The sequence below is a fragment of the Schistocerca cancellata genome, chromosome 9 (genome assembly GCF_023864275.1).
Source record: "Schistocerca cancellata isolate TAMUIC-IGC-003103 chromosome 9, iqSchCanc2.1, whole genome shotgun sequence".
NCBI lineage: Eukaryota > Metazoa > Arthropoda > Insecta > Orthoptera > Acrididae > Schistocerca > Schistocerca cancellata.
In genome coordinates, this window is record NC_064634.1 from 249,749,169 (window position 1) to 249,776,708 (window position 27,540).

The following is a 27,540-nucleotide window of genomic DNA, read 5'->3' on the forward strand; positions in this document are numbered from 1 at the left end:
ATTTTTAAGACAGGCAAATAAGACATATTTGTCTTTTTAGTTTGCAAATGTTTCACTCTTTAACTCAATTTTGTACACACAGCCTCAGTTCCTTTCCTTTCTTAATGAGGTGATAGCAGCTTGTTACACGTCCTTTACACCCGCTGTCACTTCATGAGACTTTTTGAATTGTTTACAGCTTCTTTTAGTGATTACAGTTGTGGCTTTTATTTACCATGCTTTGAGACTTCTGACTGCAGAGTAACACAGTTCACAGAGAAATTAATCTGTTAGTCTTTGTGAATAGCTTCTAGTTTTAACTATGTTTGTCCTATAAGACAATAACTCTGTGATTCTCAAAGGCAAGTGTGTAAGACTCAATGCATACAATGGGAAATAACTGACACACCAGATATTTAGAATATGTTTACAGTTCATTATTTTGAACAAGGCAGCATTGGTATGCTTCCTGTTTCAAATATTTTTGGTAACATGTAGATTTTTTTTATTGGGTATCTTCTGATGAACTTTTGTAAGTAATGATGTAGGGACAGGCAATACATCTTAAGAGTAACTGTGAAATACCAGGTAGGTAGACAGTTACCAAGACATGATTGTTGTATGCTGAACTGTAAAAATATTTTACCGTCAAATATGCGTTATAAGAAATATACACACACATTTCGAAAAAAAAAGTATACCAGCCATCTCAGTTTCCTAAACAAAAGCACCTGATGACGAACTAAGTTGAACATTATTAACATTATGTATGACGAAAGGTTTACTGTATTGTATCAAAAAGAAAATTCACTTTAAAAACTAAAAAATTTTTAAAGACATTTTCCAGCCATTCTCTCTCCTTGCAGTTTTAAGGTGTACAGTAGATTTGCTTCAAAGGTTATTCTCAAAATATGTGAAACTCCTGCCATGCTGTTTCTCTTATTTAATTTATGATTTAAAAAGGGGAGACGGCTGCTCACCGTACTGTGGAAATATTGAGTCACAGACAGGCACAAGAAAAAGACTGCTAAACAAGTAAGCTTTTGTCCAAAAGGCCTTCTTCTGAATTAGACCACACACACACACACACACACACACACACACACACACACACACACACACACGTGACCACTGTCTCTGGCTGCTGAGGCCAGCCAGTGTCCCATCCTAAATTTTCCATTGTTTGATTTGTGATTTAAAGTTGACGAAAAATTTTTATAATCCCTTGAATACACAAGAATGGTTTATTACTTGAGGGGCAGTCAAATGAAAACCAAACATCCACCACAAAGAATAATATAATGCTTCCATTCAAAAGTAATCACCACACGCATTAAGACCATTGAGAGATGAGATGATCAGTTCCTGTTTCGCAGAATGCGGTCAGCCGCTGGCGGCTCCACAACCACAGCCTCTGTTGCACTTCCTCTTCTGACTGAAACAGACATCCACACGTTTTTCTTCAGGTTGTCAAAACCGTGTTAATCACATGGTGAAAGATCCAGGCTTTATGGAGAATGTTGCAGTTTTTCCCAACCAAATCGCTAGCCTTCATCCAATTGGCAGTGTGGGGTCAGTTGTTATAGTGCAACAGATGATTATGCCCAATAGCATTCTGACAGCCTGAGGGCAAATCCTAAAGCCAACAGTAGAAACATTCCACATCTCCCCTGCAAAATAAATCCAGAGTTTTTCATGCAAGTTCCCGTAAGGCCATGATGACCTCCTGCAACTGCAGGGACCCTCTGCTCATTGAGTTCCTCAAATGTTGAACCACAATCAATGTGCAGTGGTATGAAGACACTTTGCAGAAATTGTGACCTGTATCATAAGTCAAAATTCCCAGGCATGCTGTTGGATGGAATCATCCTATTACATGGTAATGCCAATCCCCACTCTGCCAATTGGATGATGGCTACACTTCAATGATTTGCTTGGGAAATGCTGATCCATCCTTCGTACAGCCCAGATCACTTTCTGTGTGATTCACATTGTTGGTGACCTGTAGAAAGACATACATGTTGTTGGTTTCAGTCAGATGAGGGAGTGCAAGAATGGACACAGTTGTAAATCCATCAGAAGCTGACCACTCTCTAAAAATCACGAATTGATTGTCTTGTCTCCCAGTGCAATAAATGTCTTAATGTGTGTGGTGTTTACTTTTGAGTGGATTGATTCTTCAGTCCTGTTGGGGCAGGTGTTGAGTTTTAGTTTGACTACACCTTATATTTTGAATGTGATAATGTGAACATTTGGATTGATTGTCAGTTTAGCCATGACTGTTCACTCCATTTGTTCCACAGGATATTCAGCATATTCATTAGTTTTGATAGGTTCCACAATGAAGAAGAATCTCCAGGGACGTTGGAATGAGTTACAAAATACACCAGCAAAGTGAACCAGCATTAATAATTAACAATTGTCAAAAAACTGTAAACTTTTTACATGCTGAAGCCAAGTTAACAAGAATGCTACAGCTTTCAAGTAAACAGTTTGCTGCTTCCTCAGTTATATCAAACAGCTGTTATTCATCTTCCATTGACTTCTTCATACATGCATGACCACTATGACATTTTTTGTAGTGCAACAGATTTGTATATGTTCTCAGAACAGATGCTGAACTATTGAGTCTCTCTCTGTTTTTAGTGGCCATTAACGGTCTAGCAGCAGCAGTCGGGCTGTCCGTCTCACCTTCTCTGTATGCAGACGACTTCTGCATTTCATACTGCTGCTCCAGTACTGTTGTTGCTGAGCGACATCTACAAGGAGCCATCCACAAGGTTCAGTCATGGGCTCTAGCCCACGGCTTCCAGTTTTCAGCTGCAAAGTCATGTGTCATGCACTTCTGTCGGTGTTGTACCGTTCACCCGAAACCCGCATTATACCTTAATGATGATCCATTCACTGTAGTGGAGACATATCAGTTCCTAGGACTGGTTTTCGATGCTCGATTGACTTGGCTCCCTCATCTTCGGCAGCTTAAGCAGAAGGGCTGGCAGCACCTCAATGCCCTCCGTTGCCTGAGCAACACCAATTGGGGTGCAGATCTCTCTACGGTGCTGCAGCTCTACAGAGCCCTTGTCCAATGCTGAATTGACTATGTGAGTGTGGTTTATGGTTCGGCAGTGCCTTCAGCATTGCATTTACTCGAACCTGTGCACCACTGTGGGGTTCGTTTAGCGACAGGAGCTTTTAGGACGAGTCCGGTGACCAGTGTACTGATGGAGGCTGGTGTCCCTCCACTGCAGATCGGACGTGTGAAACTGCTTGCCAGTTACGCAGCACACATTCATAGTTCCCCTGAGCATCCGAGTTACCATCTCCTTTTCCCATCCACAGCAGTCCATATCCCACATCAGCAGCCCAGATCGGGGCTAACGATTGTGGTTCGCATGCAGTCCCTTCTCTCTGAACTGGAGTCCTTCCCTGTACCACCTATACTTCCGGTCCATTCACATACGTCTCCATGGTGTACGCCTCAGCCGCAGCTTCGTCTGGACCTTGTGCATGGTCCTCTGCTCAGTGGCTGATGGTTACGTAGGCTTCGCATTTGTTCATGGAGGACATATTGAGCAGCACTCCTTGCCGGTTGGTTGCAGTGTTTTCACTGCAGAGCTGGCGGCCATATCTTGTGCTCTTGAGTACATCTGCTCATGCCCTGGCAAGTCATTTCTCCTGTGTACTGACTCATTGAGCAGGCTACAACCCTATGGTAGCATCCATTCAGGAGTCCATTTATGCCCTGGAACAGTCTCGCCATTCTGTGATGTTTGTGTGGACCCCAGGACACGTCAGAATCCCTGGCAGCGAACTTGCCGACAGGCTGGCCAAACAGGCGACACGGAAACCGCTCCTGGAGATAGGCACCTCCGAAGCTGGCTTGCGTTCTGTCTTACACTGCAGAGTTTTCTGGCTTCGGGAGACAAAATGGCATAACAGCATGCACATTAAGGAGACTATGAATGTGTGGAAGTCTTCCATGCAGACCTCTCGCAGGGAATCAGTGGTCCTCTGCCGGCTCCACATTGGCCATACATGGCTAACGCATGGTTACCTACTCCATCGTGAGGACCCACCTCAGTGTCGCTGTGGCTTCCAAATGACAGTCATCCACCTTTTGCTGTACTGCCCACTTTTAGCCGCTCTGCGGCAGACTTTTAACTTTCCCAGTGCCCTGCCTTCGGTGTTGGGTGACAATGCCTCCACAGCAGCTTTAGTTTTACGTTTTATCTGTGAGAGTGGGTTTTATACTTCTGTGTAGGTTTTAGCGCATGTCCTTCGTCCGTCTGTGTCCTCCACCCAAGTGCTTTTAGGATGGAGGTTTTAATGTGTTGCAGAGTTGCCTGCTTTCCCTTTTTATTCTTGTGGTTGGCGCCACTGTAATCTGCTTTCACGTTTTACGCTCTTCTGTTTCTAGCATCTCTCTGTTGTTTTCTTGTCGTCTTTTGTTCCTTTTAGTGTCCGTTGCCTTCCCTTCATTCTTGTGGCTTTTCCTTTCTTTCTGTTTTGTGTCATATGTTTTGTCTGTTTTATTCTCACACTGGTGGCATTGTTTTATTAGGACCAAGAGACCGATGACCTCATAGTTTGGTCCCTTCTCCCACCTCTAAACCAACCAACCAACCAGATGCTGAACAAACTTTGCATACAATAATGTTACAGCCTGTTTATAATGAGTAATGTTATTTGTCACGCAGATAAAATGGTTCTTTCATTCTTGAATTTACATAATCAAATAATTTCTAAATGTGTCTAATAGGGTATGATTGTAATTTTCTTTGAAACATATATGGGCCGCGCAATTTCTTGCATTATTCTATGGGAGCCTGTTGAATGAAATATCTTTTTCCTACAGGGCTGTACTGTAGTGAAAATTAATTTACACTTCATGGTTGGTCGGTGTCGGCATCATTTTCAAAAGCACCACCTATCATACAAGTGTACAATAAAACATCACCAGTGCATCCAGATTGAATCTTTTATTCTGTGACAAAGTATTCAGTGTATGAGATTCTGCGATAGGTTAAAAATGTGTGCTGACAAAACTGATGGGGAGACAGTGGGTTGCAAGCCATAACCACATAACTCCATTCATAAGATCATTGTCACAGATTAAAAGATTGAGTTGGGAAGTATTGTTCTTGATGAATTATTTAGAAGGTGAGAACTGCACTGAAATATTTCCCATTAAAATCATATTATAAATGCAGTCAAATACAGCACACAGAAAAATGTTTCTTGTACACATGTCTTGGAGTTCTGTCCTGAATGTACTCTATATAATGTTGTTGTTTATAGGAAGGTTGCAATGCCAGAAGACCATAGAAAAAAGCAGAATAAACTAAGGAGGATAAGTGATCAATTCAGAGACTGGCAGGTGACCCTAAATGTAAATAAATTTAACATTCATGAATAAGTAGGTGAAGGGATCCATTACTGTTTGATTATGCTATTGATGAAAAATCGCTGGAAACAGTAACATCCATAAAATACACAGGGCTAACCATCCAGAGTGACCTAAAGTGGAATGTCTGCATAAAATAAACTGGAGGAGAAGGAGGTCTCAGGCTGAGATTATTGGGAGAATCTTAAGGGAAAGTAATTATCCACAAAAGAGGTGGCTTACAGAAGACTTGTTTGACCAATTATTGAGCAGTGTTCATCAGTCTGGGACCCTTACCATGCAGGATTAATGGAAGAACTAGAGAAGATCCAACAAAGAGTAGAAAGCGCCATCAACGTGTGAGAGTGTCATGGAGATGCTCCACAAACTGCAGTGGCAGGCACTGCAAAAGAGAGATGTATAACAGAGTAAATTATTGTTGAAATTCCAAGAGTTTGCATTAAAAAAAAAAAAAGAGTTGGGCAACATATTACTTTCTCTCACATATATCTTGCAAAAAGACCCCAACGAAAAAAATAGAGAAATTAGAACTGATAAAGAAATTTATTGACAGTCATTCTTCCCACGTACTATTCACGAAATAAACAGAGAAGTTGGAAAATGGTAGTGATACCATCTAACACATTCCATGGAGTAACTTGTGGGGATAGACGTAGATGTAAGTGCACAAGACAAGGATCTGTATCTAACTTCTGGTCTGGCATCCATTTTTAATGTGTCGAGGGGTTTCATAACAGCACACAGTCCACTGCAGAGTAAAACATTCATCAAAGTGACAGTAATTATAGAAACAATCTCCAGTCTATGGCTAGCCATTTATTTGCTCTATACTGTCTCCTGTGAGCATTAATTAAGCAAACTATGAGGATGAATTTCGATGGGGTGTGGACCTTGCAAGAACGCTGCTGATAGTTATAGCTGTGAAGGCCTGTCATGATTTTAATTTTCTAGCTCAGTCAGGGTGATTCTCAGTATAAAATCTGTCAAATGGAATATGACATATATGATTCAAATTTTGCAACATCAAATTAGAGAGCAAAAACCCAATACATCAAATTGATTTAAATAGGAACATTTCAGTAGTCATGGATATAATGCAACATTACACTGTCACATAGAAAGAGCATAAGTTAAATACTTTTACATGGATGGAGAGCGATATCTTGTGGACACAAAGGTGAAAAGCTTGGTATTCAAAGAAATTGTGAGGGAAGAATCACTGATTTTCGACAAAACTGATCAAAATTTCCAAGAGGAATTAAGAAAGACAAACAGGATAAGAATGACCAGGCTGTGAAATGTCAGATGAGATATACATGATGTTCAATGGGACAAAAAGAGAAACGGTAATGGGAGAGCAAAATGGTTGTAGTTCTAAGTGGAAAACTATGTGATAATTGTTTTAATGGGGGATGTTAGTTTAATAAAATCTACAGTGTCTCAGTGTGCTGAACACAATAAACAAAAGCACCTCCTATTGGTGCATGCAGCAACGTTTTGTATTTCTCTCAACTCTTCAACTTTGCTAGTTGGTCATTTATGAAGTCACCATAGTGGTTTTAGTATACTCCAATATTTTACAATAAAAAATGCAAAAAAATTTCATTCCATCTCGACATTATGTTTTCAGGTAACTTTAAAAACCCTTTACCATGGTATCAAGCATAACTTCTTAGCTTTCATAGATACAACATATTGATGATGAGAGTCTGACTCCTGTAGCAGATATTTGGATGAAATTATCATCATCTGTTTTCATCACAGTAGAGCTAGAAGTATTCCTCTCTCAGTAATGTGTTTCAAATATTTTTAGATGCCTATCGTTTCACTGAAAATTTGTCAATTTCCAGACATTGTGGATTCAATCACACCACACAAACTGGTAGGTTTACGACAGATGCTGAACTCAAGTGCGATGGACATCATGTATTACACTAGCCCACTTTATGGAAATGAGGTGGGTATCAAACAATTATTTTAAATAATTTAATTGATACAGAAATACGTAATAGTGTCATATAATTTTGTTTTCACAGGTTCAGCAGGGTCTAACACAGGAGCTTAACCGCCTTTACTCCATGTTTTCACAAAGAAATCCATACTTTGAAAAGAATGGTGGCAAGGTTTCTGTAATGGCACACTCTCTTGGCTGTGTCATAGTATATGATATAGTAACAGGGTGGAAGGTAATTAGCTTTATAGATTTTTGCACTGAACATATTTTAAGGATATTTTAATAAAAATTTGTTAACACAAATTGTTTGCAGATTTACTGCACTCCTCCACAAACACTGTTTGTGGTTTCGTGTGGAAAGATTCTGTAGAGCTATTTGACAAGTTTTAATAGTTCGATTTTGTTGTGTTGCTTCTCAGATATCAGCAAATGGTCCCACGGAACTGCCCGAGAATGGTTGTGGTAAATCTGCTCTCTTGTTTCAGGTAAACAGATTTTAATGTATTTTCCTTACTGTCTAATTACAAGGTGTACAACTTTGCTTCCACCGTTTGCTGATAGGTCGTGACAGCGGTAAGTAGCGGTCGAAAGAAACAGATCGCGGACATCAGGCAGTTAGCTTTGATCTATCTCGGTCAACATAACCTCATTCAAACATTAGTAAATTATGGTAAGGATGCTATTAGTGAAAGAGCATGTAATGAGTGGTTTCAATGCTTCAAGAACAGGGATTTTAATGTCGTAGACCAGTGTAGTGGTGGAAGAGAGAGTGTTTTTGAAGATGCAGAATTGGATACATTGCTGAGTGAAGACTCATGTCAAACTCAAGAAGAATTGGCACAATTAGTGGGAGTGACACAGCAAGCCATTTCAAAAAATCTCAAGGCTATCGGCATGATTCAGAAAGAAGGAACTTAGGTCCTGTGTGAGCTGAAACCAAGAGACGTTGAACAGTGTTTGTGTGTTTGTGAACAGTTGCTTCAGAGGCAAAAACAGAAGGGATTTCTGCATCACATTGTGACCAGGGATAAAAAATGGGTTCATTATGATAACCCTAAACACAAAAAGCCATGTGGATATCCCAGCCATGCTTCCACGTCAACGGCCAAACCGGATATTCATGGCTCCAAGATCATGCTCTACATTTGGTGGAACGAGCTCAATGTCATGTACTATGAGGTGTTAAAACCAAGTGAAACAATCACAGGTGCTCATTAACTAATGCAATTAATGCCTTTGAGCAGAGCATTAAAAGACAAACGCCCGCAGTACAGTGAGAGGCATGATAAAGTTATTTTAGCAGGCACAACAATGCTCGACCCCATGTTGCAAAAGAGGTCAAAACGTACTTGGAAACATTGAAATGGGAAGTCCTACCCCAACTGCCATTTCCTCCAGACATTCCTCCCTCTGATTATCACCTGTTTAGTTCAATGGCGCATGGCCTGGCTGACCAACACTTCCAATCTCATGAAGAAGTCACAAATTGGATCGATTCACGGATCGCTTCAAAAGATGAACAATTTTTTTGACACGGGATTCATACACTGCCCAAAAGATGGGAGAAAGTTGTGGCCAGCGGTGGAAAATACTTTGAACGATACATGTGTAACCAGTTTTCTTCATTAAAGCCTCTAATGTTGTGGAAAAAATGGCGGAAGCAAAGTTGTGCACCTTAGAGACCACTGTCTTACAAATAGACAATGAAATTAATAATAATAAAAAAAAGGGTCTATCCACGCAGCTTACAGGAATGTAGCTGCGTGACACCTTCAACAACCACCAGTGTTTCAACAAGTGAACACCCATCATTTTCAAGTGCAAATACAGTGAGAGAACGCTGTGACAGGAACTCTAAACTTCCAGCAGGCAGGGTTACATTTACCAAGAGCCATAGTGTGGCATACATCACAGCCCCCTCCCCCCTTGCTTCCCCCCTGCCAGTTCACACACAGAGTCAACAATTAGCACCACCACAGAATGAAAGCTGGCCAATGTCAGAAGTTATCAGTAGTGAATATTAATTACTAGTGGATGAGGCGGCAGCAACAGTAACTCTGTCCCTCTGTTGTTTGGCCAGGAAGAGCATAGGATTCCAAGCAAAGTTTAAGCAAAAATGTATGTCTGTATTTCTGAACTGAAGTGCTAATTTAGTCTAAACTGGTTCCATAATAACACTATCTCAATACCTGGAAGTACACTCCAGAATCTGTGTTGTTGTACTCCATAGGATGACTGGTACCAGGCCAGTGTTTACAATAGCTGATATGCTCATATGTTGTAAGCGTGCCTGACACTTATGCTCTATACAGAGATCCTCCAATGTTTTGACTGTTTGATCAATGTGTAAAATGTAAACTCTGCATGGTGTACAGCAGACACCTGCCTTACATACACAAAGATCGCCCCTTACAGACCCTAAAAGGGCCCTAAACATAGGTGGTGGTCAGAAAACATGCCTCACACTGTGTTTCTGCAGAAGACAACAAATCCTGTTGGAAATACTACCTGACAAAAAGGCTATAGACGTAGGTACCACCTCATTATTTTCACCTCACACCCAATGTATGTCTGATCTGTCTTTTGCTATAGCCTTGCTGGCGAAAGATGACTTTGAGGTGGGTTATCTGATCTGACAAACTTTCGGGATCTGAGATGATGTGGGCCCTAGGAAATACAAGGAAGGAAAGGCAGCCATCCTTTCCCATTTCTATATTTAAGCAAATATTCGATGAAATTCCTGGCAGATTAAAACTGTGTGCTGGACTGAGACTCGAACTCGGAACCATTGCCTTTCGAGGGCAAGTGCTCTACCAACTGAGCTACCCAAGCACGACTCATGCCCCGTCTTTACAGAAGCTCTCCTGGTCCCAAGTTCGAGTCTCGGTCCGGCACACAGTTTTAATCTGCCAGGAAGTTTCATATCAGCGCACACTCCGCTGCAGAGTGAAAATCTCATTCTGGAAATATTCGATGGATTGAATTCAAATGTTCTAAAATGATGTGCAAATTCATACTGTCATGAGGCCAAACAAAAGAAATTGGTCAGGTGTGAATAGGACTTGTGCACTGAAGGTTTCATATGAATATAGTTATGTATGTAGACAGTTCATCCATTCTGGAACCTAGAATCTTGACCATTTTTGCCTATAATCAGCGTTGATACTGGCAAGATTTCGGATCCAGGGATTCCAAGATTTTCAAGAATGCTTTAATTTCAGTAATGTAAATGTGACATAAAATCATGCAGGAGCCAGGTCACCACCATTATAATCAGTAGTTCTGCTTCCTGGCTGACAGGTTTGTGATGGTAAAACTCAAGACTAGTCTGCAAATGTTTGTTTCACGTACAACTTGAAATGCCATATCTATTTGCAGTAATTGCTCCTGAATATCTGGTGATGGATAAATTACAAAATGTATCGTGTGAGCAATAAACTCATTCCTTGCCTGATGTTCGATGTTTACCATTGCGACCCAGTCAGCTGGAATGCAGAACTACTGATTGCTTTAATTTCAAGTTTGGCGTCAGGTAACAAATGACAAAAGAAATATTTGTGTGTGATATAATTACAAATTAACAATTTTTGGGTTTTTTCCTTTACTTGTACTGTGAAACCTTGATGCTAGGTCGACCTACAACTTTTGATGACTGAATCTGAGAGTATTAAATATGTAATATAAATGGCTGCATCTTTTGGTTGCTTTGACTTAGAAACTTACATTTATTACAATACCAAGGGGCAACAGACCTTAGTATGTAACATTGATATTAATTTGATACATCTACCCTTTCATGAGAAAAAGGGGTCTTAACAGATTGGCGAACAGTCAGTCAGATAAGAAATGACAAAAAAATATTTTTTCTGTGTGATATAATTATAGATTTACAGTTTTCAGAGTTTTGCTTAGTCTGTACTACGAAACCTTCCTTTTTGCCAAATTTCATGGTTCTAGGCCAATGGAAAATACCCTGTAGGTTTTGATGAGTGAGTTTGTGAGGATCAAAATGTGTGACACAAATGGCTGTATCTTTTGAGTGCATTGTCTTAGAGGCTTAGAATTTTTGCACTGTCAATTGAGCATAGACCTTAATATGTGATATACATTTGAAATTTATACATCCACCTGTTCCTGAGCGAAAGGGTTCTTAACAGTTGTACAGACATACAGACGGACAGCAAATCAGTCTTTATAAGGGTTCCATTTTTACAGACTGAGGCAAAGTAAGTGGCATTACTAACACAGGTTCAAGACATTGTTGTATGTTAACAGCAGATATGCAGCTGGAAGTGTATCACAACACAGTCATTATGAAAGCACTCTGAGAAGCATCAAAACATGACCACTTAGGAAGTTCTTAAGAACTGAAGACCCTTACCTGGGCACAATAGTACTGATAACGTGGCAGATACATTCAGAGTACATTTCTGATCATGGGATTGTCAATGCTGTGAGAGTTACAACATGTCCATGTGTACTGCCAATTGTTGACATGTTAGGCCTTATTTATCAAGAAATGATAATGACTGGGAATTAAGAACAAGCATTGATAGGTTAATTTTAATGACAGGTAATGAAGTTTAGCTCATTTCGTGTTGTGTGTTGAACAGTGTTAAGTTATGTGTCTGCTGGTTATCTCCTATTGCTACTTAATATTTATTTGACCACACTGATATTTATCAAATAAGGACATAAATCTGTGTTAGTAACAATCAAGGCCTATTTGCAGTGGACATTGCTCCTTGACATGAAGCTAATAGGAGTCTTCAGGCCTTAAATCTAAATAAACAGAGAGTTTATGGAAGATGTGGCATAGAACAAAATATTTCTGCACCACAAAAAAGTGAAGCATGCAAAAGATATGGTCAAATGTCAGAGTAACTTCATACACGTACCACCATTGGCGGGTATGTAAATTAAGAGTTGCAGTTCTCTGCGGCAGGTAAAATGGCCACCACAGTGCATTAATGCTGTTTGTGTTTAGTGTTGTTACCTGGCCTGATAGGGTATATACGGGGCATTGGATGTTGAATGATCACTGTGAAGGACATGGAGCTGCCACATACTTGTGTGAGACAGCACCTGACAGAATTTGAAAAGGACCTCATTGTCTGTCTCTGTTTGGCCGTCTGGTCAAATTGTGCAGTATCCAGGTTTTTGGGGCATTCGGATCTGCCAGTGGCCCACTGTTATACTGCATGAGAACTTGAGGGGAAGCATATTTGTCACGAAGGTTCCAGTTGACTATGTCTGACTGCCAAGAGAGGATCACCAACTTGTGCACCACCTACTTCGTAATCTCTTCGCATCTGCACCTGCCATCTCAGAACAAGTAGACTCCCTGCAACTTCTGTGTCATCCCACTCCATTGGTCAGGGAATAGCTGCAGCAGCCAGATTAGAGAATTACCTACCAGTAACACAACAAAACAAAACAAACAGCTGCATTTGGAGTGGTTCTGTGACAGGAAGCATGGACTGCTGATGGATGGCATTGCACTGCATTCAGCAATGAATTGCAGCTCTGCCCTACCCCAAATGCGCCTGCGAGAATGGTGGTGACCTGGCGGGAGGTCCCATTCTTCCAATGTTTCGGAAAGGCACTGCAGTGTTACTCCTGGCGACATGATGTGGAGAGCCACGCAGTATTACTTCAGGTCATATCTGGCAGTAATTCAAGGAACTCTGATGGCACAATGGAATGTCACAAACATCCTGGATCTTTATGTATTACTTCTCAGCTGACAGTATCGTGATGCCATTTTTTTAACAGCACAATTTTTGTCCTCACACGGCACTTATGCCATTTTTTTAACAGCACAATTTTTGTCCTCACACGGCACGTATCTTTGTGAACTGTTTTTGTGATGTCGAGGTACTGTGGTGCCCAACAAGATCACCCAGATCTGTTTGTCATAGAACATGTGCGACCAGCTTGGATGTCAGCTGCATCCATGTGCCATTATTCAGGATATCAGGCACCAGGTACAACAGTTGTGGGCCAGTTTGCCTCAGGAGAGGGTATACTGGCTTATGTCATCTTTTCAACTGAATCAGTTTATGCATCCAGGTCAGAGTGGGTGCAATGTCATGCTGATGAGTCCTTTGTAAATTTTACTCTATTTTGTAATAAATGAAATAAGATTACATACTCTTTCAAACCATGAAATTTCACTTTTTCCTTTCTCCCTTTTTGGTGCTTCACTTCTTTGTCAGGCAGTGTAATATCCAATATCTTACTCTTTGTGTGATGGGAGCTTGTTGAAGAACTTTGTATCAGGACACAGAACCTCATTCTGAATCCTAGACGAAGAAGGAAAATCTATGAGAAAATTACTTGTGATACTGTAATCATAATGCAATTAAAATTAATGTTTTATAACCAATAAAAAGCGTTAGGAGGAATGTACTTTTGAATGAGTAAAAGACATCCAAGCCCTTCAAAGGACCTTTTATAAGATACACAGGGACCTACTTTACATAATATTCTTACTGCTCACTTTTTCTGATTAAATACTTTATTTACTGTAGTTACATTTCCATAGAAAATATTTCAGTAAGACACCAGTAAGTATAAGTATTTGAAGTAAACTAACATCTTTGTTTTCAAGCAACACTATGAGGGACACTTCTAAGTATGAAACATGCTGAACTGAGCTATCTGGTTAGTGTACAAGGGGATAAAAAGAAAAATTTGGAATACATTTCTGTGGGTGGAGCTTGTGTAGTACGCATTTCTGCCACTGGGCATGTGTAATGCAACTCATTCCGAGTTCAGTGCCAACCGTGTTGTCGACCTGGCTTGTTCTGTTCATCTGCAGTGATTATTTTTGCTAGCACTGTTTTGTTCTCGTTTTGTTTTTTATGATGGTAGGTTTGAATGAACAATGTGCAGCAGTGAAATTTTGTTTCCTACTTGGGAAAAATGGTGCTGAAACTATTTTAATGTAGAAAACAGCCAACCAAGATGACGCTATGGGAAAAACTCAAGTGTATGACTGGTTTGCTCAGTTTAAAAATGGTGACATGTCGATTGATGGAAAACCTCATTCTGGATGACCATCAACTGCCCAAATCGATGAAAATATTGAAGCTCACAGAAGCTTGTGCTCACAAACCCTTTAGAAGATTGTGCAACAGTGTTTGTCAAAAAAAGACCCAATTTGTGGCAGAGAAGAGACTCGTTTTTCTCCATGAAAACACACCTGCCCACACAGCCATCTCTGTCCGCCGCTCGTGGTCTCGCGGTAGCGTTCTCGCTTCCTGAGCACGGGGTCCCGGGTTCGATTCCCGGCGGGGTCGGGGATTTTCACCTGCCTCGAGATGACTGGGTGTTTGTGTTGTCCTCATCATTTCATCATCATCCAGGAAAGTGGCGAAATTGGACTGAGCAAAGATTGGGCAATTGTACAGGCGCTGATAACCACGCAGTTGAGCGCCCCACAAACCAGACATCATCATCATCATCACAGCCATCTCTGTTAGACAGTTTTTGGCTACTAATAGCATGATTCAGCTGCCCCGTGCACCTTACTCGCCTGACCTGGCTCCGTGTCACTTATTTTTATTTCCACACATGAAAAGAGGAATGAAAGGACACTGATTTCACAACATTGAAAGGGGGGGGGGGGGGGGGGGGGGGGACCAAGGGAGGAGCTGTCAGTCATTTCTAAACATGATTACATAAATGTTTCGAACAATGGAAGCAGCAGTGGGACAAATGTATTAGTGGCAATTTAAAAATATATAGCTTTTAAAAAATAATTCTATTTTTTTGGGTAGCCTCTCATATGTGATGTTTTGCTAATCTCATCACATTTCCTTGTCTTTGGGGATTTTATTGTGCATATTGTGATGTGGGTCATTACGTGCTGCCCTGCAGATGAACTGCAGAGAATCTCTTGCCAGAAAATCTACATCTTCTGAATGTGGGGTAGAATGCACTCACGAGCCCTCCCATACAGGTACATTTCCTGCTATTGAACTATCATTATGCTCTCCAGTTGCTGCGCTCACTTCTCAATGGGAAATAGATAATGCTATGCATTCGACTGATCACTTCCCATTCCAGATACGCTTGACAGAGACAGAAAGCTTCACAAATGTATGCTCAGTTAGATGAATTGGGCCGCTATTGAACCAAACTCACAACTTGTGCTAACACAGTGTCTTTAACACTTGTACTCTTTGATATAGCATGCACTAGTTTGTGAGCTTTACCTTCAGGCTTTCATTATTACTATGCACCTTTTCTGACAGCTGGTGCATTATCGTGTCACGCCAATGATTCTTGCAGTAATTAATGTGCTGAATCAGTAGTGGTATGGAGCTAGAAGTTGAAATCAATTGTGTTACCATCTGACCGTGTTTACAGGATCAGATGCTGACTTATGCAGTTCTAGTGAATGCCTACTGTTAGTGTGGATACCAGCAAACATAATAACTGATAGTTGACCTTGTGATATTTGTAATGAACCAATGTAACAAACTGTGGCTTCTACGGACACAGTCGATTTCAGTTTGTGAATTGTGCCAGTCTGAATGGGAAGGTCATAGTTAGGCATCTTCCATCATTTGATGAAGCTCTTTGTCGACACCAGTTTTTTATTTTGTGTGGCATTTATTCACAGGCATGTCACTGGCAGTGTGCACACAGTTTCATTTTGCTGAGCACAATCTGTAAGTTGTTTCACTTCAAAAGCTTTTCAAATTAAATGCACTGTAGAATTATGATAAAAATGGATGGGTAGCTTACAAAGTAGACACTGTTCACAAATGGACGGATTCCATCTCGACCACAATCTATCGCAGGTTTTCAGGATGGCTTGTATGGCATGCGGTTTCCAAATGTAGTGAGGACAAATGCTCTGCAACCATAGAAAAGAATGCAACTTTGTTGAAATTAAAGTGCAAAACATCTGCTTGCAAGTGCGTGTGAGTACTGACCTTTTGCACTATTGCATCATATCTCTTCTTTCTATGTCCATTCGGTGCGTGCAAGATACTTAAAGTAATTATTAAATAATTCAATTTCTGCATATTTATTGTCACTGACCACATTTATGATGATCAGCTTGCAGATAATAAACTGTATAGCTACAGAATAGGCCAGTAAACCACAAAGACTTTGAGGAGTTTAACATAATAAATCAATGGCCATTCATAATTAGAAAGTTGATTAACTTTATTTAAATTTACTAAACATAATATGAATAACTAAAAAAATCTACTCATCAAATGGCACTAAGCACACAAAAATCTGTACTAGAAAAGATATAAGGGCAATATGATGGTGAATAGTAGGTATTGTATATAAATGAAAGAATGAATTAGCACAAAATTTTAAAAACAGATGATAGTTTGACCAAGATAGATGACACAAAGACTGAAAGGGGTTTTATCTACCCCTATTATAGTTTCAACCATTGATTATTCTTATAGGTTTTTTGAACATTGGGTAAATTTCACTCTACTCCCCAAATGCTGAACCAGAAATTAACTATATACACTCAACTGTGCTCTACCTTAGTTTGACATGGGATGACCTACAACTGTGGCATTGTCCGCACTACCTGCTTAATGACATAGACAGGAAGACTTTGCCAAAATGTTAAATTACAAAGCAGTTACATAAATAAAAAAACTGAAAATCCAGGATGGAATAATAGTAATATGGAACAGAAAAGATTACTACTATCACACAGAGGAAGCACTGAGTGGCAGACAGTCCCATTTAAATTATATTTAAAAGTAGACAAAGGTATCAAACAATGCCTTTCTGCAGATGTAGAAAACTACAACATATACACAAATAAAACACAACCCCTTGCCCTCATGTATCAAATCAAAGGCAGGGCAACTGTGAAAGCAGCCATGTGGTCTTCCATCGTAGCTACAAACACTGTGCTGGGGACTGGTAAGCACTGCCAGTCTCCTTTTACCGTAAGTTCTGGTCATGTTTCAGTGACCACTGTATGGCATGGCGGTGGAACATTGTGTGTAGCAGGGAATGAGGATCTTGGCTCGACTGCCTGAATCGCAAGGATGGTAAGAACTAGGGAGGTTAGCTCTCATGGTAATTTGAATTATAGTAACAGGGCTCAAGGAGTCATATATCAAAATGTGTTTTTGCTCGTTAAGAGGAAGGAGGGGACGTTTGGAAAAGTGACCTCCTTCTACAGGGTGACACAGAAAAAACGGGAAAGTTTCCACAGTCCAATAAAAATAGAAGTGATGGAGAAAAGAAATTGCATTCATAGTAATTGAAATCTTACAACTTTGCCATTTACAAAACATTGATGGCAGTTATCATTTTTTAAGAATTATATCCTTTACACGGTGTCCTCCTGTACGAATACATTTGTGGAATCTGCTGTTGAGATTCCTCATTGACCACTGCAACATCTCAACTAGGATACTGTGAATTGCATCCAGAATTCTCTGTTTTAACTCATCCATGGTTCTTGGTTGAGTCGTGTAGACTTTGCTGTTGAGAGAGCCCACAAGAAAAAATCACAAACAGATAAATCTGGCAGTCTAGGGCCAGGGAATGTTGCCGAATCATGAGATCAAATGGTTGCCAAACAATTTTTGCACATGTGCCATTGATTTCCATGCAGTGTGTGAAGTCGCTCCATCCTGCTGAAACTAAGCTTCTTGAACATTCGGAAAGTTATTCAGTGTAGGTGTACCAAATATCCTCATAATGATTGACATTGACTGTTATTGTGTTTTCCTTTCATTTGTGATAAAATATGGCCCAATAATCCCATGTGATGAAACACCACACCATACTGTCACTTTACTAGCATGTAAAGGGCGCTCATGAACATCATTAGGATTTGTGTTTGCCCAGTAACATTAGTTCTGTTTATTCACATATCCTGTGAGATGAAAATGTGCATCATCTGGCATCCACTACTTGTTTAGAAATTCATCATCATAATTTAGTTTTGTTATCATTTAGTGACAGAATTCTAATAATAACCGGTAATCATTGTCCTTCAGTTGTTGCAGCATCATGTAATACAGATTAGATAGCTCCTCCGCCCCTTCATCCGCTGTGATGATATTAATGCATACAATGTGCTTTTGGGCTCTGCGCCTACCTGCCCCAGGGGTTGAGCAATTGAGAGACTTCTCATGTCATCATGCGCATACTTGCTAAATGCGGAACAGAGCACTCACTTCTGCACAGCAGATGGGTCGTTCTTTGCCATTGAGCTCTCGTTTTACTCTCCAGCTCTTGCTCACACTGTTCAATGCCAAGTGGTCGATGACTTGCACAGAAGTAATCATTTCCCGATCTGGATTTACCTGCCAAATGGGGTGGAACGTGAAAGGAAACCGCTGCGATGGATGTTCGGTAGAGCTTACTGGACACTTTATAGCTAGTTGGCCCAGTCCAAACATAGTGCGAATGTCGAGGCTTGGGTGGATAGTATTACCAAAATGATCTACCACATCGCTGCAGCAGCCATTCCACAGTCCACAGGACAACAGGAAAGGTAACGTATCCCTTGGTGGAGTGCTGAATTGGTGGAGTGCCGAATGCTGCTCTGCAATCAGGACCAGGTGTGCGGCTCTGTGTAGGTTCAAGTGTCTGCCAATTGCAGAGAATCTTGCAGCCTTTTGGGTGGTGAGGGAAAAGTGTTGCCGAATTATTCAAGAGAGCAAGAACAACTCAAGGAACAGTTCCTGAACACCATTAATCGTTCCACCGAAAGTTCCTTTGTGTGGAAGACCACCAGGAGAGAGGAGGCAGGTGCCCCATGGCTGCTGTAATGGGGAACTGAAAAAAAAAATGGTTCAAATGGCTCTGAGCACTATGAGACTTAACTACTGAGGTCATCAGTTGCCTAGAACTTAGAACTAATTAAACCTAACTAACCTAAGGACATCACACACATCCATGCCCGAGGCAGGATTCGAACCTGCAACCGTAGCAGTCGCTCGGTTCCAGACTGTAGCGCCTAGAACCGCACGGCCACTCCAGCCGGCGGGGAACTGCACTCTCCAAACCAATCTGCGAGACATTGCCCAGACTATGCTGGCATATTTTGCCACAGTTACTGTAACAGCCAGTCAGGTTCCAGGTTTACAGCACCATAGAGCGGTTGCTGAGAGGTGTAGTTTGGACTTCCGGTCCACATCTGATGAAGATTACAACTGCCCATTTTCCATGTGGGAGCTGGATTCTGCATTGTCTGTGGCTTGTGACACATCCGTTGGTCACAACAGGATCCATTACAGTATGCTGTGGCACCTCACAAGACGAAACAGAAATATCCTCCTCCCACGTTTTGATGTCATTTGGGCATCAGCTCACTTTCCCAACTAGTGGCATAAGGCAATTTTAATTTCCTCTTTTAAAACCTGGGAAAGACTGTACATGGCCAAGTAATTACTGTAGTGTTGCCCTCATTAGCTGCATGGGGAAGATCTTGGAGTGGATTGCTCAACCACCGCCTTCTTTCCTATGCCGGCATCACCTCCTGGTGTCCCTCAAGGTAGCATTTTAAGTATGACTGTCTTTGCCATAGCTATTAATAGCATTACATCCATAGTGAAAAATCCTGTCTAGTGTTCTTTGTTTGTGGATGACTTCTCTGTGTTTCACTCTTCTTCAAGCCTGGTAATGACGATACGTCAGTTGTGACTAACTTTAAAGATGTTGGACGTGGTGCACCATGAAGAGATTCGGTTGGTCTCTGGAGCATTCAGAGCAATCCCCATACCAAGCCTGTGTGCAGAGGCTCGTGAACCGCCACTTCATATCAGGTGATGGCTACTTACGGTGCACCAGGTGTATAAAACACTGTCCATTTACACGCCCACCTACCAAACTGTTGCTCAGCCTCCACTGGAAAGGCTTTTTCGTAACCAGCAACAGGCAACAAGGCCCTAGGGATTCGTACACAAGATTGCCTTCTAGAGATGGGTGTGACCGATCTTCATGTTTGACATTGCGGTGGGAGCAGATTTCCACCTTGGCTTCTCTCGAGGCCTAGACTTAATTTAGACTATACAAGTTTTAAGAAAGATCACACGTCAGATTTTACATTTCAATCTCTGTTTTTTAACATTTTAGATGTGCGTCATGGTTTCACAATAGTGTACACCGATGGCTCCAAACAAGGGAATTCCTTTGGCTGCTCTGTCGTGTTCCCCGACCATGTCACCAAGATTTGCCTTCCTGATGAATATACCGTTCTCTCAGTAAAGCTCCACACGATCCTGAAGGCGCTGGAGCAGATGCGTCATATTTGGGGCAAACGGTTTCTCATTGCTCCAATTCCTTTAGTGCCTTTCAATTGTTACAGAGCCCGTTCCCAGCTGGGGAGATGGTCTGGCTGATATATGACCAACTTTACTTGCTGCAGCGGCAGGGTAAGCAGGTGTCATTCTGCTGGGTGCCAGGTCATGTAGAGATATAGGGAACTGAACAGGCTGATTGGGCTGCCAAGGAGGCCTGCAGAGGAGAGGATGTGGTACAATGTCTTATTCCCTTGCAGGCTGTCATTTCTGCACTACACAGGAATTGCATGCAGTTGTAGGATGAGGAATGGTTGGGGATGATGGCCAATAAGCTGTGGTTGGTGAAGTTAATAACCTAGCCATGGCATTTCTCCTGCCAGTTGCCCAGGTGAGATGAAGTGACCCTCATGCATCTTAGAATTGGGCACTGCCCTCTCACCCATAGCTTTTTACTATGGTGAGATGACCCCCCTTTTGTGATGCTTGTGGCGTGCATCTCTCTGTCTGCCATATTTTAACGGAATGCATTTTATATCATGATGCAAGGGCAGAAGCAAATATTGGTGGCGGTCTGCCCTCTATTTTAGCTGAAGATGAGTTGAGTTTGGCTAAGATTTTAAAATTTTGTTATGTGTCTGGACTCTGGCCTAAACTTTTAGGCTGGAGGTGTTAGTGTGTGTCAGAGTGGCTGGCTTCTCCTTTTTCTATTCTTGTACTCAGCCAGCCACATCCATCTGCTATATTGTTTTAGGTCTTTATACCACTTTCTTCCTGTGTCATTAATGTTTACTACTGACGCAATACTTTTTTCTGTGGTTTTGTGCGGGTGCGCATATCCAACTTTTGTTACCTGTGTTTTACATGATTTTACCTTCCTGTTTTGTGTATTTTACTGACACTTGTTTCAATCTGTTTTTGTGTGAGTGCTAAAGACCTTGCTGTCATGCGCCCATACAAACATATCCATGTCCATGCAAAAACAGTGTGTCATTCTGTGTGGGCATCTGACAACTAACCAGCTGTTTCCCTGAATTGATGGCCACTGCCAGACTGTGGCCAAGAATCAGCTGTACCGCCCAGTTGCCAAGCATACTGCCCTGCATAGTGTGCTTGACATATAATGCTTCACTTCAACTGTGTGTGTGTGGGGGGGGGGGTTGTTTTTCTGGGATGCACACACTGTGAAAAAATATACATTGAATGGGCTTGCATGCTGCACAACTCCTGGAAGTTGTGAGTAGCAATGTATACTATTTCATATTATTGTTAAAGCAATTACGTATTCATTTACAGCATAAAGGCAGGAAGGAAAGAGAATACATTCATTTTGGTGTTGATGTTACTTTGTTTAGCTATTAGCTTTATATTCTTCAAATGGCATAAACACTAGGTTAATAAATCTGAAGCAGAATTGCTGGCAAATACATAACTTCAAGAGATGAAATATGTAGTACTGCCAATAGATAGGTACGAAAGTAAAAGTGACCCACTACCTAGCTTTCAGAACTAATAGTTTCTTCTTTGGGAGGAGAGGAGGAAAGTTTGGTGAAGGTTAAAAAGGAAGGGCAGGTCAGTCAGACACTCCATGTTGGGAGTGTTGAGGGTAGGGATAGGTGCAGATCTTGAAAGGCATCTGAAAACTTCAACTGCATATGAAAACAGAGAAAATATGTATAATATGGTAGTAGGTGATCAACTATTAAAAGGTATACACCTTTTATACCTAGACATGTCAGAAGGAATAGTATGTTACTTTTTACATGAAGTTTACATGTAGGATTAAATGTGGGAAAACTTTGAAGATCTTTCTTTTAGGTTTGAGCAGGACAAGTGAGGAACTGTTTAAAGCATTATTTCCTTTTCCATTGATATTAATAACATACTACTTACAGTTTTGAGCCCATTGTTCGTAATTGTGCACAGCTTCAGTTTTTTATTCCTCTTCCAGTGCTGCAGAAGAAAATCTTTAGTTGCAACTCAAATATGGAGGTGTTAGCTGAAGACTGATTTCTGGATTTCACATTTGAGCCAAAGCTGCTGTAGTTACTGTGGCAAAAGGACCTGAAGGATGTCTATATATCTATTTGAATGAACTGAACTTGTTAAAGTGTTCTATTTATAGCTTTTGGGAAGTGTCCAGGGTGCATCTTGTTCAATATTATAAAGCTTTTATGTGATACTAGCTACATTTAGGGTATATAGTATACCAGTCTGCAAGACCAACTTGTCTCGGCGTCATCGATGCCATCTATTATGCTAGCCACAGGTGCCCAAAAATCCAGCCCCATACCCAGCCAAGTGGGTGTACTCTCATGTCTGCCATTGTTATTTCCCATGAGTGTGTCCTAAAGTTACATTAACAATGCAGATTTGATGTATTAGGATCTCTGTAGCAGGTGAGACATATTTTTCTATACATTTCCTAATCTGTGTAGACTCAACATTGGTCTTCAAAGTATGCGTCACGTGTCCCAAGTGGATAAACAAGTTAAACGATCCATGAGATACTATCTACCGACAAAGCCTGATTGATGTTATTTTTCCAGATGCAAGGGCATGAAGGAAATTGGGGAAAGAAATTAGCATTTGTGACAGCCAAGGAATTTTGCTGAAAGTATGGCTCTATGTGACATTCTGTCACTTCATTTTTGTGGCTCACAGTCACACACTGGGGTAAGAGAATGGTTGGAAGTGATTAATAAAAACTGCAGCTGATAACATCAGTTATTTTGCTCTGGTGTCTCTCTTTCCAATCACTTCATCAAAAAATTCTCCAGAGTCATCTATATAAGAGAGAGCACAAAGCCACAAGTGTTCCAATAGCAATCTTCACTTGTGTTGTGGTTGTGATGTGCAGATTCCAGAACATCATATTTTAACAAATAGCATCTGGTATTTAGGCAAGGGAGCAAAGATTAGTATCCAAGTTGTATTTTTCCAGATGAAGAGCTGAACCTGATTCATATTATGAGGTTCTGTAGAATATCTGACCAGCTCTGTAAATAGCTAAGGAGTCCTAAACATACTATATGTGTGATTGGTTCACTATTTTTTAGCCAACCATGGTTTCCAGAGGTTTTGTTTTTGTGTGAAAAGGAAACACCAATTAAGAAAATTTTAAAATTCATGAAGAGATGTATTGTTTATCATTACTTGGCTTCAGGAGGTCCTGCTAAAAAGAAATACATAAGAATAGGTAACAGCTCTCCTTGCTTTGGGAAGCATAAGTTTCTTCTTAAACATGAAAAGAAGAGTTGGTTGAGGAAGGTTGGACAAAGGTGAAAATCACTCAGCACCCAAAATAAGCGGGACCTCCACTGTATGAAGAACATTTACTGTTGTTACATCCAGATTTCAAGAATGTTGTAGAACAAATATTGTAACTACAGTTCTCTCTTATCACTGTAACAATTGTTCTAAGAACCTCAACAGTGAACATTCCCGTACCAATATCAGAAGGCAGTTCAGAGACATAATATATTTCACGTTTTTGACTGAGACATCTTTTATGAACTCTTATAACTGTTACCATGCTCTCTTTGACATTCCATAACTTAGCATGAGGGGACACCAGCTCAACTTTTAAAGGCCCAGTTGGATCTGAAGAACTACCTTTTTTTTTATCAGAAAGTCATGTGATTGTCACTCCTCACTGATAAGAAAAATAAGCTTTTAATATTTTAAAATGCATTACTCACAAACCAAGTCATGTGATTGCCACTCCTCACTGATAAGAAAAATAAGCTTTTAATATTTTAAAATGCATTACTCACAAACCATGAGGAGCAGGTCAGTCCTCACAACTTGTTTTTGAGTGTGTGCATTATGAGAATGGTGTCTCAGGCCATTCTTCCTTTCCTATGTTGCAGTCTGACTCACTGACTATACCTTTTTCTGACTTATTATCTGGTGACAACCTAGCTCACTTGTAAGACATTGATTGTGGCTTTTCTCACTTTGTTCACTTTATTTTACACCACATATTGTGGTTAGCTTGCATTCAGTCGTCAGATCTGGGTTTGGTCTCTACCTTTCCAAAATTCTTTCACAGAATGTGTGGTCCACACAGGAAATGTCACCTAGTACCCAGTGTGATAGCTAATCCATGTGGTAGTCATCAGTTATGCGTGCCGTGGTAACCCCTTGACCACACAGGTGCTGAGAAGCAGGTCCCTGGACACTGGCTATCTCACAGATGGCCTTTGTTCTGTCTGAATAGTGTCCATGGGGTGAACCTTCTTTCAGAGTAAAGAGCTCGTGGCAGAAATTTTGTGTCCAAAGTTATCAGCCAGTGGGGGCAAGGCTCCAGTAGTCTCTTCAGACAGATCACAACACACTGCAAATTGTTATGGCCCCCTGTGGGCCCAGGGGTTATAATAGGCACGAGGTATTCCTCCCTGTTGTAAGAGGCGACTAAAAGGAGTCTCACAATTTTTGGCCCTATAAGTTCAGGTCTCATTCTATGGTTCAGTCTGCCACTTTCCAAATTTTACAGAAGTGCGGTCCATGTGGGGAAGGACGCCTTACATGGTGCATGAGTTATCCATAGTGCCCTTAGATTCGATCTCCTGAATCTCTTGTCATGGTGGCTTTGCACCTCCACCTGCAATTCAACTAATGGGCAAGGTCACTTTCTGGGGTATGTCATCTTCTTCTGTTGTGTCTTGTCCACTTTCACCCCTATGACAATATTGGATTTTTCTGTGCCCAATATCCAGCACGGTAGCTAGTCCGTTGTGGTGGGGCCGTCGTGTACCCCCGGGCAACACGGGGATCGCACTGCTGATGCCTGAGCTGTAAACTCCCCATGTATGCCAAGGAGTAGATGCCTGTCTTCCTGGGGCATCAGGACTCCAGGCAATGGACATCATGCCAGGTAGCCTTTGCTGTGGCTGGGTGGCGCCCATGGGGAGAGCCCCTGATCAGAGTGGGTGGCATCAGGGCAGATGACCCACAATGAAGTGGACTAAGTCATCTCTTGCTGGTGACCGTACGGTACCAGCAGGCTCTAAGAAGGGCAAGATTGAGTACAATGCCGACAGGTATGAGCCTAAATACTTTCCCTCACTCGCTAAATCATGAAAGGAATGTAGGGCTACAGAAAGAATAGAGCCATATTTGCCTCAGTATTTAGTCTGTAGCAGAATGGTTGGAGACTCCTTTCTACCTACGAAGCCTCAGTTTTTTGTTGAACATCTTGAGGATAAATTTGGGCAAATCACAGTACTGTCCAAGATGAGAAACGGTGTAGTCTAGATTCAGACAGCATCCCCAGCCCAATCTCGGGCATTACTTGCCTGTGACCAGCTGGGTGATATTCCTGTTTCCGTCATTCCCCACAAAAGCCTCAAGGTGGTCCAGCGAATTATTTTACATCACGACCTCCTCTTGCAGTCTGATGACGTGCTCCACACCAATCTCAAATGGCGGGGTGTTCATTTCGTCTGGTGCATTTACAGGGGACACAAAGACAACAGGGTAGCTACCAGTGCCTTCATCTTGGCCTTTGAGGATGATTCATTGCCTGAAAAGGTTAAGGTGATGGTTTACCACTGTGATGTTAAATCATATGTCCCTCCCCCTACACAGTGATTTAAGTGCTGGAAATTTGGGAACTTCCAGTGCCACATGTCAAGACTGTGAACATCCACTGCATCCAGATACTCGATGTGCGCCTCCTCCCATTTGTATCAACTGTGGAGAGCACCATTCCCCCTGCTCGACAGACTGCCCCTGTACTCCAAAAGGAGCAAAAGATCATGGAGTACAAGACCGTGGACCAGAGACTAAACGTAAATTTGAACAATTACACCCTGTTCGGTTGATGTCCACGTATACTGCAGCTACTTTACTGTCGCTGTCACAAGTACCAGTTGTACCACACTCTATGCCATGAACAGTGGGCCCTGTGGGTCACCAGAATACATCCGCCCCCTTGGTGGTAGGGGGGAAAGTCGCCTTCCATTGCTCCCAAACTACCTACTTTGGGAGCAACCCCTGCCCCCAACATCAGTCCCCTCCCCCCATCAGGAGAAGCAAAAGCCTCCTCCAACTCCTCTTGTGTGGAAGGGGTCCCTTGGGACCCTCTCTCCCACGGTCTCCACTAATGCCTCAGCAGACGCTCGCCAGTGGCTAAAGGAGCCAAAAGCTGCTGGATGAAGAGCTTCATGGGCTTCCTTCGTGCCTGAAGCTACTTCGGAGAAGTCCTCTCAGCAAGCTCCTAAAGAGAAGCGGGAGGGCAAGCAATCCAAGAAGAAGACTGCTAGGAAACAGGACCCTCAGGTAGCCTCAACACCGCCACTCCCTACCAATTCTGCATCTGAGGATGAGGTGGAGATGTTAGCGTCCCCTGAGGACCTGGATCTCACTGATGCCTCATCCGCAGTGGGAATGTATGTAAATATTCAATCAGTGGCAGCACGTGACCCTGAGGCGTAACCTGCCTTGTTGGACGCTTCATGCCTTTCTAGCACCACAATAACGTCATCCTCCAGTGGAACTGCTGCGGTTTTTTCCCCCACGTGGCTGAGCCATGGCAACTGTTAAGCTTTCTTTACACCTGCTTTGTGCATTGCCCTCCAGGAAACTTGGTTCCCAGCAATGCGAACTCCCGCCCTCTGTGGCTATAGGAGATATTACAAGAACCATAGTGAATATAATAGAGTGTCAGGTGGAGTTTGCATCTATGCCCCGAACTCCTCTTGAAGCTGTGGCTGTCAGGAAACGGATGATGCAGGAAATAACTGTCTGCAATGTGTATCTCCCTCCAGATGGTGCAGTACCCCTGAACATATTGGCTGCACTGATTCATCAACTCCCTAAACCTTTCCTACTTTTGGGAGATTTTAACACCCATAACCCCTTGTGGGGTAGCAATGTGCTTACTGGCCAAGGTAGAAATGTTGAAACTTTCCTGTCTCAACTCGACCTCTGCCTCTTAAATA

At 41.7% G+C, this 27,540-nt stretch overlaps 1 protein-coding gene across 1 annotated transcript in view; it reads left to right on the forward strand.

Annotated features, from left to right (window-relative positions):
- LOC126101357 (phospholipase DDHD1-like) overlaps positions 1–27,540 on the forward strand; it is a 181,296-nt gene that overhangs the window by 103,810 nt on the left and 49,946 nt on the right. Inside the window, exons 6-8 of the mRNA XM_049912025.1 lie at positions 7,234–7,340; positions 7,420–7,569; positions 7,757–7,822. Coding sequence (XP_049767982.1) covers positions 7,234–7,340; positions 7,420–7,569; positions 7,757–7,822 — 323 coding nt within the window. The remainder of the gene's footprint in view (positions 1–7,233; positions 7,341–7,419; positions 7,570–7,756; positions 7,823–27,540) is intronic.